General features: G+C 44.8%; 1 protein-coding gene across 1 annotated transcript in view; it reads right to left on the bottom strand.

Moving 5' to 3' along the window:
- Positions 1 to 18,605, bottom strand: part of cep112 (centrosomal protein 112) — a 75,864-nt gene that overhangs the window by 22,584 nt on the left and 34,675 nt on the right. The window contains exons 20-22 of the mRNA XM_076164578.1: positions 15,456 to 15,638; positions 9,152 to 9,382; positions 21 to 83 (exon numbers count right to left, since the gene is read on the bottom strand). Coding sequence (XP_076020693.1) covers positions 21 to 83; positions 9,152 to 9,382; positions 15,456 to 15,638 — 477 coding nt within the window. The remainder of the gene's footprint in view (positions 1 to 20; positions 84 to 9,151; positions 9,383 to 15,455; positions 15,639 to 18,605) is intronic.

Below are 18,605 nucleotides of genomic sequence, written 5' to 3'. Positions count from 1 at the left end.
GGTAGAGGGAAAATGATTACCTGGGCAGACTTGCCAAGCCTCTGACTGAACTCCTTCTCAATCTGCTTCAACCTGCTGTTGGTCTGCAACAAGAAGGGGAGAGGGGAGTGTGAGAAAGAGATATGCAGACAGACAGAGACACAGAGAAAGAGAGGAAGAAGGAGAGGGAGATAGAGGGAGAGAGAGAGAGAGAGTTGTGAAATTGAATCTTCTGTTAGGAAGCGCACATCGCCATCAACCCCTCCCCGCCATGAGGCCCCCCTGATACACACGCGATGACCTTTGCTTCTTGGCAGCGCGTCCTGTGGCGCAGGACCGTGGCCCCTTGGTACGATGCCAGCCCAAACGCCCATGTGTGCCAGTGGGTATTGACGGCCACGGCGCACAGCGGACAGCCACTCGCCTTTGATCCCCTGCCAACAATTCATCACTTAACAAAGAAGGGGGGGAGGGGGGAATTAAAACGTTACCGCCAATTAGCTGGGGAGAGAAAAAAAGCCGGGACTGAAGCTCAGAGATACGACACGGCAGAGACGGAGCGGGAGTGAATGGAGATTGTCGGGAGTTTATTGAGCGGTGCTCGTCTCTTTTGTTTTCTGTTGTTTGTCAATGGGAAGCGAGCCAGCTGGAAGCGAACGCCGCAAGTGTCCGACACAAGCGCCGAGCTCCTTTCAGCGAGCGAGAGTGTGATGCCAGAGTTTCAATGAGAGGCTCAAGAACAGAATGAGATAATTAGGTGTGAAGTGCTGGAATTAGATGAAGATGGAGATGTGAATGGCTTTTTATAAGCACGGTGACGAGGTTCATTCAAGTGCTGAAGAAGAATAGAGAGCAAATTAATGGGGGAGACCGGTCACTGTTTGAAAGGCAGGCAACTGTTTTGTTTTGTAAGAAACTGTAAGAGAAAGACACAGGAAAACAAATCTGCCCTCCATAACTCAGCCACTTATTCCTCTTACTTAACTTCAAATGCAATTTCATTTAATAGCAGCATGGGAAAATAAAAGAATAAATACAAAGCTACTCTGGATATTATATGTACAAGTATCACACACACACACACACACACACACACACACACACACACACACACACACACACACACACACACACACACACACACACACACACACACACACACACACACACACACACACACACACACACACACACACACACACACACACACACACACACACACACACACAAATTGACTCACGTTCCGGCCCTGACAGCCGCTGACAGACAGACAACTCACTAACAAACACAGCTCCATAGAACACACCCCAGGAAGCCATCAACACCTGAGCCGCATTTGGACTTCCTGACAAACACACTGCTGTCCGCTCGGAGCAGACACACACCTGTCACCACAGAAACACAGGACCATCACCACGGATACGGACCTGTCTTCCTGTGCCAGGACTGTTAGAGTGGTTGGCCCGTTGGTCCCTAGGGGCCTTAGAGCAGCTGATGAGAGAGGAGGAGACAAAGAAGGGTGTAGGAAAAGCAAGAAAAACAACTATGTGTGTGTGTGTGTGTGTGGGTGGGGGGGCGGGGAGCAAACAGAGTCCTTTAATGTTTTTCCGACAGCTGACACATTCGTTGTCTGCCTCTATGCTGTGGTTGAATGACTCACTGTGACAAAGGCTTTGGCACTGCAATAATTAGTAATTAGACTATAAGTAGCAAGTTAGCATGCTTGCGTGTTCACATACTTACTGATAATTTGCCTGTCAACTTCTTGAACAACAACACCATTGATATCAAAAATATGTGGCACACCTCAATAGGAGAGCGTTGGATTTGTGCTCATTAGTGAGAAAGTTCCTCCGTGGTGAAAGAGAGTATCTGCAGTACGGCCGCAGCTGAAGGTGAGCTGGTAAAGATGTGTGTATGGCGATGTACTGTTAAGTGTGTAACATATGGTCATACTGAGACGCAAACACACTCAGATGTTTCATAAAAACATAAAGAGCTTCCTACTAGCCTATTCCTTTTACCTACAATCACTCAGGGGAGTTATACAGGAAGCATTATACAACCTCATACATTATAAAGCTTTAATTGTAACACAAAAATGGCTGCAAATAGAAATGTGGATAAAAACATGCAGGGGGAAAAAAGACCAACAAGACTTTGACAAATACAAAGGAACAGTCAGAGCTAAATTAAAAGACAAACTATGTGTTTGTGTGTGCGACTGTGTGTGCGCGCGTGTGTGTGTAAGCACATTCAAAGAGACTACCTGTGCCCTGCCAAAGGCATTTTTGCGCTCAAGGCACTTTGAGGCTGTATCAGGCTCTTCAATCGCCTCTTAATCCTAGTGGTGTGGAGTGCGGCTGCTTTGAAGTGTGTGTGCGTGTATCTGGGGTGTGTGTATGGGTAGTGATGTGTGCGTGTGCCCGTGCGTGTGTGTGTGTGTGTGCACGTTAAAGAGAATGGAAGTGGATCAGAAGGCAAGGCATGCACCGCTTACCAGAACTTAATTAATAATCTGCAGTGGGAACCAGGCCAAGTACACACACATACATGCGCACACACACACACACACGCGCACGCACCCACGCACACACAGCCCCCCCACCACCCCACACACACACACAGAAAGAGGAGAAAAGGGATAAAGGGAGTGGCAGAATGTGACAATTTCCTCTCTTCTTCACACAAATGGATTTTTACAAAAGGAGCAAATTCTCAATTTAGCAATGCTGCCCACACATGATAACCCCCCCTCCTCCCTCCCTCTCTGTGTGTGCATGTGTCTATGTTCAGCTCTAGAGAGTCTATATACAGTATAGTTGTATAGACCTGGACAGGATATTGCCTCCATATGTGATTTGCTCATACACACTATGTTTCCTGCCATGTTACATCACTAAAGAGCAATCACAGCTTTCAGCCTCATCCTACAGCTGAACTGGGACTGCGTACGGATAAACAACACTCTTATTTAGTGTTGCTGATAAATTCACACCGCAAACAACACACACTCCATTACTGCTCTGTTGGAAGCTGATTTGTGGGGAACATTTCCTGAAAACTAGAAGATTTAAAAGACAGCCTTTTCCCTGTCGACTCACAAAGCGTTGCGTTTTAGCGGCGGCAGCGTTTGTAAGCGTTCAAAACCTTTGTGTATTCTCTACGCACGTGTCTCACAACAATTTGAGTTCAATTTTTCAGGGAGGGAGAGCCGAGAGATGTAATTTGCTTGTTTGTCTGTAATCATTGCCGTCTTGCTGCGCTCGCCTGTGTAGCTCGGTGTGTGTGTGTGTGTGTGTGTGTGTGTGTGTGTGTGTGTGTGTGTGTGTGTGTGTGTGTGAGAGAGTTGGTGCTGTAATGACAAGAAGCTTTATTTCCATTTCACAGTTTGCCATCACTGAGTGTCAGTAGTGATTCTCTTCATCCCTGCTGCTCTCTGTCAGTGCACACATCACACACACATCACACACACATCACACGCACTACAGGAATAATTCATCACGGCACACACACAGTCAAGCATACATGGATAAACATGCATCAAACACACCCCCCACACACACAATAACAACCAAAACATATTGTCATAACACACACACACTCAACAAGCCAAGTGCTTAGTATCAGAAAACTATTTGCATCTATAAATCAATACAAAGGAGTTGAGGTTACTAATGTGTTAACTGACAGCGATCAGGATTGAGATTGTAGATACATATATGATTAAAATGAATATTGAACTTTAGGATGGCGTGCTTTTGCTTCACATTGACTTCTAATCCGTCTACAATCAGTCCAATGTTGAGACATTTGGAAGATTGTGTCCTAATATCACGGTGTCCTACTTAAAAAATCCACTTCAAACTAAAGTATAATCTTTAGCGTGCAACAAGATGGGAGCCGCCTGACGCCATGTTTTAATGCGATTGAGAAAGTGTGTCGCCTCCCTCTCTCCCTCCCTCCTCTTGGATGACTTCAAAAAGTGAGCGATGGAGCTGTGTGATGTTTTTTTGGGACGGCAGAGCCTTTACTTTGACTCTTTCATCTGCTGGGTGACTCACTCCCTCTCTCTCTCTCTCTCTCTCTCTCTCTCCCTCCCTCTCTCTCTCTCTCTCTCTCTCTGCCGCTGGGCCTGATGGTGCACTGAGAAAACTAGGAGCTGGATAGGTCTAGGCATGCGTGAAAACACACACACATACAAATCTATATTCTCACCTACACACACACACACTTCTCTGGTACTTTCATGCTTTAATACAGCAACAATGTAAACACATGTCAAAAAATGCAAATGCAAGTATTGACATTATTATTAGCAGGGTTTAATGAGCAGCTTATTCTAAACGCTGTGGACTAAACATCATAAAACTTCTTTCCTCTTTCTCCTAAAAATCTGATTCCCAGCTTTGCCTTTCCTTCCTCTTTCTCTTTCCCCGTTAGTGTGTGAGAGTGAGGTGAATGTAGGCCCCCTTTGATCATCCCACTGCCTGTGTTTCTCTCCTCCTGGTCTAATCCATGACCGACTGAATAATGTGATTTGGTATATCTCCAAATGGCAGCAGACCAACCAAATAACTCTGAAGAGACGGGGGGGGGCAATAGAAAAGGACAAGATGTGACTATGACAACAACAACAATAACAACAACGTCGTACCACCATCTCCTGGCAGAGCGGGAGAACAGTACACACACTGATTCTGGGTCAGGATTAAAGCGTGTGTGAATGGAGTGATGTGGATGTTAGCTGTTTCTGGATCGTTCCAAAAATAGTTGATGGCTGTATTAAGAGAAATAAACCTACTAAAATGTGTGAAGTTCAACTCCAAAAGACTGAATCGCCCTAGTTTCCCTTCCTGCAATCTTTGGAACGCCACCCCCCCCCCCGCACTTCTACGTTTAATCTCAACAAGATGTCTCAGATGTATCAGCCCAGATTGGCTCAACTTGAATTTATTTGCTTCATTCTAGAGCAAACTAGTCAAGTTCAACAGTGGGAGGTGCCAGGGTGGAGTTTCAGCTGTGCTCATGCAAACATAACACAAACACATTAAGTTGGGAAACATCTGAAAAACGGTGTCTTTATGAGAGTACTTGTGATTTCTATAATAACATTGAATGAAGTATCCCTGCAATGTGAAATGACTGCTAATGCTACAGAGTTGACTGAACATTTTAGCTTTGATAACAAGTCAGGTATTGTATTCAGAAGCTGGTGGACCAAACCAGAGCTACATAGTTAGGATAGAAGCTTTTAATTGGAAAAACAGGCACTTCAGTGGGATGCTCATGTTGCTCTGTTATGCTAATAAACTAATGAATTACCAACATTGTGGCAAATTTTTTATTTCCTCACACACGTGTCTGAATCCCACATGTATAAAGCGGCTATAGTTGCAGCGGTCAGTGACGTATCCACAGAGTGACAGTCCACATATCCATTACAACAGCTGTTCACTTGTGTCAAGATGAATCACTTGAGACACCTGATGACAATCCATCTCAAATAGACAAACTCTGGATCTATTTGGATATGGATCTAAACTGGATCTATCTGGATCTAAGATACAAGATCTGCAAAGGTAATGGCAAACCGATCAGATATGGTCATACGTCTGTCGGCCTTTAAACTGTGTTTATCTGTTGTCATCACGAGTTGAGATATAAAAAGAAGCTGCAGAACTCCAGAGGCAGAGTGACTTTAACTCATGCATTCCCTGGGCTTGAAGGAAGAATCTAATCTGACACTTCCCTACAGCAGAAAGAAAAATCAACCAGTCATACGGGATGCGTTATGAAACAGACATTCATACCTCAGACGTTCAACCTGTGTGTGTGTTTGTGTGTGAAACAGCTGACCAGTGCTGTGCCTTTCATGATAAGGGAGTCCTTTGGGGCTGTGGCCTGAGGCAGCTGGTGCTGTGACAGAAGGAGAAGTGATTGGCTGCCAGAAGTCAAAAAGCTGCTTTTTCGTTGGGTGCCGTTTGCCTCTAGGTAGTTTTGTCACACCAACTTAGTGTTTGATGAAATGCCCTCTCCTTTAATCGGAAATGAAAGTAGACAGCAAGTGCATGTACACACACACACACACACACACACACACAGACACACACACACACACACACACAACTCACTACAAATACTGCATCCATCACTGTGTATTTTTGTGAATATGCAATTTTCACAGGCAATTTGAAGCCACAACAATGTGCATCTTCAACAAAGTGGCCCGGCACATAAACTGTACACTCGGGCCACTTTACTACACCTCTGCAATACACTGCAATCCAACAGGCTCCTCAGGTGATCCTACCTTTGTTTTGAATGAAATTGTTGTGTGTGGGGTGTTCATTCAACTCTACTCTATAAGCACGAGGCTACATTTTGAGGAGTTGTTTTCAGATTGCATTATTATGATGTGTTTCTAATGAGAGTTCAGTCTTAGAAATAGCTTTGTAACCTTTTCCCAGACTGACAGTATTTCTCCCTCATCTCTTCTGGAATACGCTTTGATAAAGGCATTGAGTTTTTGTAGAAACCTTGAGACGACTGCTCCACTCTAACAGTAAGGATCAATGTACGGTGGGGTGTTTACACTTTGGGTTAACATCCGCCCTCGCTATCTAGATGTGTTACCTGGATAACGAGGTCATCATGTTTACGATGTAAATTCAAGGCGTACAGTCGGGACACATTCATTCATGAAATCTGCTCAGGAGTTGTAAACACAATGGCGCCTCCTTTTCCCAGCGCTCTGTGCTCCGCTCTCATTCCTAAAGTTATCGGAGTGGGAGTTTTGACTTTCTGTGAATGGAGAGCTGTCACTGAAACCCAGACAGTGGCAGCCCGAGCATAAGAGTTATTATTTATGTAATGAATGAATGATGACCATCTCTTGAGAGAGGAGGAAGGACAGGCTCAAGTGGAGCGATGGCCTGCCTGGGTGAGATTTGATCGCAATGAGCAACAGGCATATCCAGGAAACTAGGACGCATGTTCATGCATGTAGATATGGAATAAAATCCAACCAAACATGAAGTTGCTGTCTGTTTAAATAAAAGCCAATTTGTGTGTACATGTGTATGTCTGTGTGTGTGCGTGTGTGTGCATGTGGTAAGACCGTGTGTTCCTACTTCCTTAGAGCTCAGCTTTGATTTCTGGTAAGGTCGACTCTTTATAAAGAAGCTCTACTGTTCTGGGCCTTGGCACAGCAGCCTGTACGCCAGGGAGAGACAGACAGAGATGGAAGGAAGGGGTGCCAGAGGTGTGGGGGACGATTTGATGGAGGACGTGGGTGTGGGAAGAAGACAGGACTCCTGCTTCTCTGCAGCCCAGAGATGAGGCGTCTTTATCAGGTTCAGAGGAAACCTCAGTGGAGCGAAGAGATTGTGGGGTCTGGGGTTGTGTGCATTCACTGAAGACGGACGGACACACAGACACAGACACACACACACACACACACACACACACACACACACACACACACACACACACACACACACACACACACACACACACACACACACACACACACACACACACACACACACACACACACACACACACACACACACACACACACACACACACACACACACCTCCTCAGCCAACCTCCATCACCTGTCCCCTTTCTTACGTGCTGAACTATCTACATTTCTGATCGTATCTCCTCTGATATTGGGTTTCTCATTTTTTCATCCCGGCAGCTCAGTCCGTCTACTCCCACATCATTATCCCGATCCTCCTGTATCACTCTCTCTCTCTCTCCTTCTCTCTCTCTCTCTCTCTCTCTCTTCCTTAAACGCACACCTCTTTGATGGGAATCCATTCATGGATTTAATGGATTTCTCCGTCCTTTTTTCCAGGATCTGGGAGATGTGTTTGAAAAAAAGGAGAGAAAACGCTGGCCGGCCCAAGCTCGGCTTCTAAGAGCACAGTGGACTGCAGAGGACAGCATTTCTGTCTGCATCAAAAGAAGGAGACATTTTTCAGCTTACAAAACAGGTTGAATTAGTCAATATGGATCTGAGGCCTTACTGACTTCAAACCCCTGTGAAAAACCAGGGTGCATCTAAGTCGCACAAACTTTCCCCTGCTCAGTCTGAAGTCAAATTTGGCGACAGATTAGAAAGTGGAAAAAGGGGGGGGGGGGAAATAGCAAAAGGGTCAAGTATATTTTACAGAGGCGTGCAGTCTCAGTTGAGGAACGATTCATCTTGAATAAAAAGTGAAACTTGCATACTAATGTCTTTTAAAAAAATCCTAAATTCACTCCTTTTCCTAGTTCCTAGTTTCCTTCCGACTGATGGACATACTTCAACCGTGCGTAAACAAAATGGAGACAGACAATTAAGGTATTTCCAAAGAAAGCAGTGAAAGTTTAAGCTTACATCCGCCTAGTGTACAGAAGAAGGAGGGAGGAGCCTGTTTGATGCACTCCTTTCCTCTGACGTGTGTCTCTTTGTTGACTACACCGTGTCTGTGTACCATATGGAGCCAAAATGGCTGCCAAGGTGCTCTGGAGGTCCCTGCATTCCGGGAATAATGCTGCGCAGCTGCCACGGGATGGTGTCTAATGAAAAAGGCTCTCTCTGATGGGCCCTGCACAAGGATTAGGTTCTGATCAACACCACCTTGGGTCAGCTTCCTCCTAGACCAGAACGGGATTATGGGTGATTTTCAAGATATGGGTCCAGTTACTGGCAAAGGTAATGCGAGCGAGAGAGAGAGAGAGAGAGAGCGAGAGAGAGAGAGAGAGAGAGCGAGAGCGAGAGCGAGAGTGAGAGCCTCAAAAGTTCTGAGTGAGTTACTTCCTGGACGGTCAGTTTGAAAATACAAACTGTTAATCTGTTAATCTTTGTAAGCTCGGAACACAAATGTAAGAGGCATCGTTTTGCTTTGCTTGGCTCGGCTGTTGTCACTCTGTGTTCTGATCCTTGTGATAACCCGAAGAAATGAGTAAGTGGATGGGAAGCGTCTATAATAAACAGGAAGGATGATAATGTCATGTTGGTGTGAAATGGTGATCTTCAACACATTGTAAATAATTTGTTATATCTTGTCAGCGTAAGAGAGAACGGCTATTTCTCTAAGAAGTTTGGGAAGTTGGCCAGCATTTCATTCAACATCTTCATCCCTTGTTTTCATCCCTTCCTCCCTGTGCTCCACCCACCTTCTCCTGAGCAGAGTCCTTCTCCTGCTGGTGGCTTCTCTCCAGGTTGCTCCGAATGCGTTCCATGTCAGTGCGGAGCTTCTCCAAGGATGCCTCCTTGTCCAGGGCTGCCTTTTGCTTCTCCTCATCGAGGAGCAGAGCCATCTCAGTCAGCTGCTGCTTATGGTGGGCACGGCACATCTGAAGCTCCTCACGAAGACTTCCCAATTCCTCTGATAAATCTGAAAGGGTCTGGGGAGAGAAACAAGGAATGAATGTGTAAGAAGTTAAATAATGTTATGTTGACTTTTGGCCACACAAAAAATGTGGATTCTGTGGTTCTGCTGGTATTCAGACGTCCATTTCATCAACAGAAATAAAAGTGAGAAGTCAGCTCAAACTCTTTATCGATACATAAAATGATCCCTTATTGATTTCTTTATATTGAGATATTAATTGATGTGGACATTTCGGAATAGTCCTTTATTTAAAACAGACATATTATTTTTTCACTAGCCTTCAGTTCCATAAAACAATAAATAATAATTTAAAGAAGCTGTTACTCAGGGCAATAGAACATTTCCACAATAAACAATGTAACGTATAGGAGAGCAACAGTCTGATTCTTGGCCCACATCAAAGTAGGTGCATTCCACTAAGGTCAGCTGGCAGGCCTTAACGGGGGAATTAACAGTAATCAAAGGTCACTGCATCACAGCCAAGGCCACTTTTGATGAGAGAGCGAGAGAGAGAGAGAAATATACAGAACAAGACACAGAAAGAGATGATTGCATTAAAAGGAATAACCAAGACCATATGTAAGAAAAGATATTTAGATTGCATGTTAATCTATGTACTGTATGTATTCAGTCGGATGTGTGGAGCGATGTTTAGTTCTTTACACGGATGAAAGTTTCCCAAACATTTAGATATTTCTGTTTTCCTCTCTGTGTAAACGCTCTGAGAGTGTGGGGGCTGCTAAGATGGGATGACCTCTTTCCTGACCTTTTTCTCTTTGAACTGCTCAGCCTTGACTTTGCCCAGAAGAGCCCTTTGATAATGCTGCCAGTGAGTGTCCACATTACATAGCAGGAATGCTAATAACACAACCCCAGGGCCTCTACAACAGCAGAAATAGGGTGGCCTGACACGTGCAATAGAGCTTCATCTCAACACTTTGGGAAGTAAATGTCAAAAGGAATAAATAAGCCTTCTGTTCTCTCTAAACGCTCACTGCTCGGACAGTATAATGACGATTGTTTACCAAGGCAATTAGGGGGAAGTGACCTGAAACAGACTTCTTTCGTACAATTAAAATAGCATGCTTACATTTAACTAGAGAGCCGCAAAAGATGTGACGTGTATCTATCATTGCTCTCAAACAGAGTATAGGATAAAACCATCTGTCTCTATACGTTACAACACAGATAAGCATTCCTGTGTTGTGTAGGCAGTGCTAAGATGCAACGGCTTTACGGCGTTTCACACTCTCCTACCTACATTGCGTGTATTCCTCAGCTATTGCACGACCTCATCACTCCTCTCGGTTTACTCCGTTTATTTCTTACTTTGGTTTGCACTGTCTGCTCCGCCTGCCGCCCCCCCTCCCTTCTCTTCAAAAGCCTGGGCAACCCAGGACAAGGCAATATTAAGGCAATCAGACAGAAAGTGTCTGAAGTCTTTTTTGGCAAGCACTGGGGAGAATCAAAGAGACTTCAAAGGGACTGTCACAAAAAACAGACATGCTTTGGCTCCGTGTTTTACTCTCTCCTGCACCCGGCACATATACTCACACAGGGTTAGACATGCATAAACAGATAAACAGCCACACACACACACATTCTTGCTGTCACACGCAGCACATCCACAGAGCATATGAGGTAAACACAAACATATTGCAATCCTCTGCGTCTCACTCCAGTCTCTTAACATTACCAGTCTCACTGCTCTCAGCTTGCGCCTTCAAGAGCGTGCAGCTATTAGATCTAAACCCCCACCCCCCCGAAAAGTCTTTAATGTATAATTCTCTCTGCAACAAGTATACATGATCTGTCTTCCAAAAATCTTTTAATAAGTTGGGGTATAATCACTGGCAGCGACACTTCAGAAACTTGTGAGGCCAAAAAGAGCAGATTTCCTTTTTTTGGGGGTAAAATGAGCACAGAAGCTTTAACAAGGCAAACTGTATGTTAGTATGTTGATGTTGAATATGGTAATGAAGCAGGCCGTGGCAACAATGAGTGTGTGAAATGGATGATATTGGGTTAACTGTATCAGCTCAGACGGTGAAAGCATGGCAGTACAGCTGAAGAGAGGGCGGGAAAGCCCAGAAAATGCGGGAAATGTGGGAAAAGAGAGGCAACGAGGCAACTTAAAGCTGAAAATGTGTGATTTGTAAAGGAATATGGGGATGACGGCTACACTGCTTGAATCTGAAATAAAGCAGTTCCGCGAGTTTCATAGGTAAACCTGTCCATCCAAGTTCAACCAATACATCACCCAGTACCAAACCCTGCTGACGATGTTTACTGGCAAAGGTATTTGTGTCACAGTTTCGGTTTCAATAAAGTTAGTAAGTGGTGTTCCTGCACTGGTATTCAGTTCAGAGTGTGTCTTTAAGTACTGCCTCTCATTTACACACACGAGACGGAGCAAACACCTGTGAATATGCGTGGTATTTACATGTGAAATAGTATTTATGTCGCATCTGCAATACAATTGACACAAGTATTATTTAATTAGAAACCCGATGACAAATCCTTGCTCAAAAAGATAAATAATACACCCGTGTTGAGAATGAAAGAATGGCGTCTTAAGTAAACTGAGTGGTGTAATGAATGTTTAACGGCTGTTGTGTCAGCTTGTTCAAAATCCATCTGGCTGAAATGCGAGGTTGTGATGCGATGCACATATTAAATGGCTTCATGGTTTCTAAAAGAGCGTGCAGTAATACTCGACACATCACAGGGCCATCAGCTGTCACCCACGACTTCGCCTGTGATCATTTGTTCGGGAAAGGAAAGAATCAGTCAAATCAGTTTCTCAGATGGTGCGTGGGACAGTATGTTGAAATCACACAGCGTACACACACACACACCGACACACACCAGCTTAGTGGGACACAAGGCGAGTAACGAGACGAGACGAGAAGAGACGACCCACTTGACGATACCTAGATCCCAGGGACGGATCACCGGTGAGTGACAGTACACGAGCACTGAGACGATCAGTGTGTGTGTGTGTATGTGTGGTGATTCAGCTGTCTGCCCTGTCCTCCTCATCAGACATCCCCTCTGCTTTAACTCAGTCTGTCAACACCCTCTTCATTTGTCTCATCTTTATCAATTACTCGGCGCTGACGGGCTTTGAACATTGGACGGCGTCATTATTTAGTCCATCACGGCACAGAGGAAAGAGGAAAGAGGCCTCACAAGAACTCTGTCCTCTCTGATGCCGTTTGAAGTCCAGATGGTGTGAATGTTTCATTAGAGAAAGAAAGTTTTTTTTCCAGGAGCGTAACCTCAAAAAAATATCTTCCGAAGAGTTGGGAGAGAAAGAAAATATGAGAATACGGCTTCTGCATAGCCCAAATAGATCAACCATATATTTAGGTTATTTGCAAAACATTTCATTTAAAGGAGCGGGAAGAAATGGAAATATGGCTGCGCGTGTGTGTGTGTGTGTAAAGATTTCAAAGGAATCATAAAGACTCCACAGGGTAGCAAAAAAGGCTGCAACAACAGGATTAGTCTGAGGATTTAGAGTTGTTTTACGGATCCCAAAAGCAGTCTACAATACTTCTTAGTCCTCTGGAGGGCATTGATAAGTTAAAAGAACAACACAGAACTGCAGGCGGATTCGTTTCAACAGCCAGAACTTTCATCATCGTCGACACACAGCTAGCTTAAAGCGCCACCTCCACCAAGTGAGTTTGGCTTCTACTGCACGCCGTCTACACATGATGATGTTCCCTTAACCAGCTTTAGAGTCAATGCTTGTCCCGCTGCTGATTCCAGGAGGAGAAAGAGTGAGTCTGGAAGTAAAAGACAGGTAGGGGGGGGGACCGGGGACCGGGGCCCGGGTTCAGTTTCAACCACAGCAGGCCTTCAGATCCCTGCTTCCTCACACGCCACTCTGTTTGACAGACTTGGAAGAATTGAGTTACTTGTTGGGCTCGTAGGCCCCGACTGTCAAGAAGCACAAGATGAATTAAAAGAAAAGAAGCTGTGTTGTGTGCGTTCCATGTTTTCTATATGCATCTACAAAATACTACACTCTCCACATTCAAATTCAGTTCAGAAAGGCTTGAATTGAAGGGCCACAATAGAAGTTTACTGCTGTCACTGTGACAGGCTGAGAGTTTTCAGGGCGTAAACAAGTTTGGTAATGCAAAACTGTTTAATAATAAGTGGCTTTGCTCAATGTGAAGCTCATCTTTAATACATACGGCTGCTGCTATGTCAGCTTCTTGTCATTTTAACAGAATATCCGTTGAACAGTGTGCACACAAGTCAAATCAAGTCACACTGCTCCAAGTTTCAGAAACCTCACAACCCAATCCTCCATCTTTCCCAGGCCTAAATGGAAGTCTTGATATCTGATGCTTTGATATGTGACATTACACAAGTGTGCGATCTTTACTCAAAATGCTGCATGAGCACCAACAGGAGCTGTGAATATCAGATCAGCACTGTGGATGTTTGTTTTCTGCCACCCCCTGAGATCTGCCATTTTGTCAAGATGCGTGTCATTTTGACATGAATAAAACAGGATGTTAGTAGCAGAAAAGACCGGCTCTGACGGCATAGCAAGAAGAAAATCACACACACTCGCTGGTGCCACCGGGTGCTGTGACAGACATTTCCCAAAAACAAGAGCAGAGGAATGAAAGAAAAGGGGAAATTTAGCGTTTCCTCTTTACCGTAGAGCATTTGGATAATAAAGACATTTTTAACGTTCTGTGTAGCTGGTAGGAAAACAAGCATGGTTGTTCTATAAAATGATGTTTAGTGGTGTATAAAAGAACAACTTCACTGATCCACTGAAGTTATGACAGTGTGTCCTTCATGCTCATGACAGGGCAGCATTGTGAACCTTTGTGGGATCACCTGAGGAGGAGCTTCAATGTTGTATCTGAAACTTAAGCTTAAATCAAGCAACAGAAAAAGAAAAAGAAATGTTGCGTATTTATAGATTGTTACAGTCGCCTTGGCTTTCAATCAAACACAAAATGACTTCCCGCTTCAATAAAATATATTTTAAATAATAAACCTATGGATGTGTTAAACACTCCTGGTAAATATTTGCTATCTGATTCAAAAATAAAACGGAGCATTGTTTAGCTGATTTACAATTTGTTGGCGGTTGGTTTGGTGTCTGGCACCATCTGCACTCATAATCAGTGTGAGCGCCATTTGTCCAAAATTACAACATATGTCTGGCTTGATCCCTATCTCTAACTAAGAGCCGGTGAACAATTCTCTCCATGCTGACAATGTCCATTTCATCCAGAAGCCTGAGGAGTCAAATACATCCCCAGTTGGGGGCTAGTCTATCAAATGGCTTCCCACAGAGCTCCAAGCTAGCCCAGCCTGTAGACAGACGAGGGAAGACAGAGGGGCGTAAGAAGAAGACCTGCTGTTGATTTGGCTAAATGATAAAAGAATAGTCTGAAGCTGTCAGGGGCATCATTAATATAGATTCAAATGTCATACACTCATTGTGCGTCGCTGTCGATGCTGAAAATCAAAGAATATCCCGTTTTCTGGAGGGGAATGGCTACCTGCCGAGAGAGGAAGCCACACACTCTTCAGCGGGAGAGCAGAAGGCGCTCGGCGATGGTCCATTACCGGACAGCGGAAAAGAAAAGAGAAATTCAACTTAGGATTTTAGAATAAAAGGCAGGCGCTCAATGGAACAGAGAGATTTCTCCTCCTTTATCTCGCTACCTGTGGTTTTCTAGATTTCGCGAAATCCTGCTGCGATTAAATAAATGAATTCAGAATAAGATTAAAGTTAAGACAACGTGAAATTTGGATTAATGGACATTTACTTTAGCCTGTGTGCTATGTTATGTTAAATTTGTTTTACTTTGTGAAAAGTGAATAAAAATGTTATTCATACAAACGCTTGCAGTATACACACACACACACACACCCATGTAGAAAAAAACATACACACCAAAACCCAAAAGTACCGTAACCCGCTGTGCTTTTGAAACTCCAGGAAAACATCAGCGGCCAAAATACAAAATGGTTGTCCACGGGAGAGCGGCGGGTCAGTGTGTAAGTGTGTCTGCGAACGCGGATCATAGGAGACCCCCTACCTGGGCACTGCGCTTCCTCCACTCCTGGGTGTGCTGTTGGTGCTGCTGCAGGGCGGCCCTGGCCTGCCTCTCCAGGCTGCTCACCTCCCGCTGGCGCTCCTGGACCAGGCTGTCCTTTTCCGCACTGTGCTGCTGCTGTAGCCGCGTCCTCTCCTGCTCATGCTGCACGTGCTGCTCAGCCATCTGATTGGACAAGCGGGCAAAGAGAGACTTCATCAGCTAACACACACGGAACAACCCTGTCGTCATGACAACTTGTCCATCCACCCATCCGTCCTTTCTTCCTCCGGTTCCGTCTACCCCTGCCCTTTATCCAGACATGTGCCCAACCAGATTGGCGCAAATGGTGAAATGGTGGAATGAAGGCGAAAAAAGTTTCTCCACTTCTTTACATTATCAGAGGATGACATGATGTGATGTGTTTACATCTGGTGTACCTCATGCTGCTCCCACACCCTCCCACCTCTCCTACCAATTGTACGGACCAACCCTCCATGTCCCACTCCCCTCTTTCTCCAAATCTGTCCCTCTCGCCTCATTTTTTTGCTCGGCGTGTAAAAGCGCAGCTAGATGGAGCTACACAAGCGAGCTGGAAGGGGTTAGCCATCTGGCAGCGCTAACTAACCAGTACCCCATGCTATGCATCAGACAGCATGTGAAAATCGGCTTAGGCAATAACGATGACAATCATTATAAACCCCAAATCGGGAAAAACGCAAGAAGAGGCGGATGAGACTTTATGAAGAATGGCATAGGGAAAAAAGAAAAGGGCGATATACGCTTGATCGTGCTGCTTTAATGTTGAAACGTATTCGCTGACAAACTAATGCAGAATATACTAAAGAAAAAAAGCATAAACAAAATTGAATTCACTATCGCTTAGTAAATATTTTTTGCAATGAAATGATTGTGATTCTGGAAATAAACAAAATTCATCATAGTACGTGCAACTAAAGACGGACATAAGAAGCCAGACAACCGCTAACATTTACACCAGCTGCACCAATCAAGAGCCAGTCTACACAACGGCATAAACACATTCAGACTTCAGACTCACTGGTGTTACAACCAGCTATACACAATACAGTAGAAGAAAATAAAACACCTCTAATGGAGCGCAAAGCTCCAATCTTTCAGGGTTTAATCATCCTGTCAGCTGAAGCAAGTCTGTAAACCAGCGTGGCTGTGAGCGATGTCACCTGCTGGGAGGTGAGCCTCGCCGGCACAGCTCCCAGCCTCCCAGCCCCAAAAGCTTTTCCCAGGCTCTGTTCCTTTCCCACTCCCCCATGGCGGGAGGACGAGTGACCCCCATACCATCCTGCCGCGCTGCCCCAGCCAGAGCCCTGAAAGGACAGCAGGGGCCTGGGGCCCATTCGCCTCCCTGCTTTGAAGCTAATCTTCTGCACATTGTGCTTGATGGCACCCTACCTGGTCTGCCGGAGAAGCGGAGATGCAGAGGCTCTATCCCTGCTACTCGCTCTATCCCCAGCCCTATCTCGCACGCTATTCAGAGCAGGTGATGAATGAGGGGCAATCTACAGGATGCCGGATTCCCTCACTGAGACCAAGGCCACAATAGACACTTCATTTTGGCAGCCAACAATTTATCATTGGGCTTTTGGGAGAGCTTTAGTAAAAGAACCCCACCAAGGAAATTACAGCTGAATGAAAATGTATTTTATCTCTAGGGCTCAGTTTGTGATGCTGAAGACACAACTGTGTATGTAGACGCACACTAAATAAGTCTGACACATGGAGGAACATTACAAACTCCATCAAAACACAACACTATGGAAACCCTGTGGTAAATCTCCACCATGATGAGCTCTACTGGACATTCTATGGAGATAAGATTTGTTTGTATTGATTCCGATAACGGATCAGATCCACAGCCAGGACACACAAGTCACATTCATACAGCAACAACAGAAGAGTAGGAGATGAACTCCTCAGGAGGTCAGCAGGACATGCAAGAACGGAAATAAAGGAGGACAACCTGGCTTCCTGTTCAATCCTCTAGAGTCTTTTTGTTTTGGAAGAAAGAGCGGTGACCCTGTGAGATAATAAAAAATGATCAAGATAGATCCGTTGTAAGGAGAAAACATTGTAAAGAAAAAGGACAGAAAAAAGATGATGACAGAGATAAAATCGAGCAAGGAGCATGGTTGCGACATCCTGCAGCACCATCCCTCAGTGGAGGATGCTGGGTGCTGCGGTTCTTAAAGGGACCGGCGTGGCAATGATTTGGGAACAGCGAGTCCGTTACAGCACAGCTTGGTGCTAAACGCACAGCTTGGGTTGGGTGTTACTGCCCAGCAGGACTCCTACACGCCTCGGCTGACGTGTGTGTGTGTACGCTTTCAGACGGGACAGAGAAATAATGGGCTTCTACTACACACCAGGGGGCAATGTGAAATCTTCAGGAAAGGGGGTGGAGACAGACAGTAGATTGTGTCTGGTCCTAGCAGGGTTGAGTGTGAGAATGGAGGAAGAGACAGACTCGAGACAAACCCCTGTTACCCAGTGTAAGAGCCGTGCTAATGAAGATGTCCATTTGGCGGTCTTGAGTATCAATGTGTGTGTGTATTTATGAAGAGTTCACACACTTATGGCTATAAACTTTGAGCCCCTCTAACATCCTTCTTTAGGTCACCATGACGATGTCCAGCTGGCATTAGAGTGAGTTGGAAAGCAACTCCTTCATAAATTGTTCCCATTATGAAGTCTCATTGAAGCTGCCCTTGTTGAATGCGCTTCTGTGATTGGCTGAATGGACAAACTTCACCCTGTGCCCTAGTGAGACCAATCTGCTGACTAGACATACAGTGCGCGCGCGCACACACACACACACACACACACACACACACACACACAAATACTTATGGTCATATGGCCTATGATTGCAAAAATGTAGTGAGTATGTTTACATGCCATGATAAAACTTCAATTATACTGTGATTAAAGCAATAAATACATTTCTTTTCAAACGGTACGTATACACAATAATGAGATTGAAAATGGGTGCATGCTCCTGAGAAGCAGACCTAATTTATGCGCCTGCAAATTGATTTATTCAAGCACATAAATGTCTTATTCAGAGTAAGACACTACAGTCGTTAAGTGGCCTCTCCTCATTCTGCCATCATCTAA

Source organism: Genypterus blacodes, unplaced genomic scaffold, assembly GCF_046128005.1.
Source record: "Genypterus blacodes isolate CSIRO-AG114 ecotype Tasmania unplaced genomic scaffold, CSIRO-AGI_Gbla_v1 ptg000137l_1, whole genome shotgun sequence".
Classification (NCBI taxonomy): Eukaryota; Metazoa; Chordata; class Actinopteri; order Ophidiiformes; family Ophidiidae; genus Genypterus; species Genypterus blacodes.
This window is presented reverse-complemented; position numbering and strand designations above follow the sequence as displayed.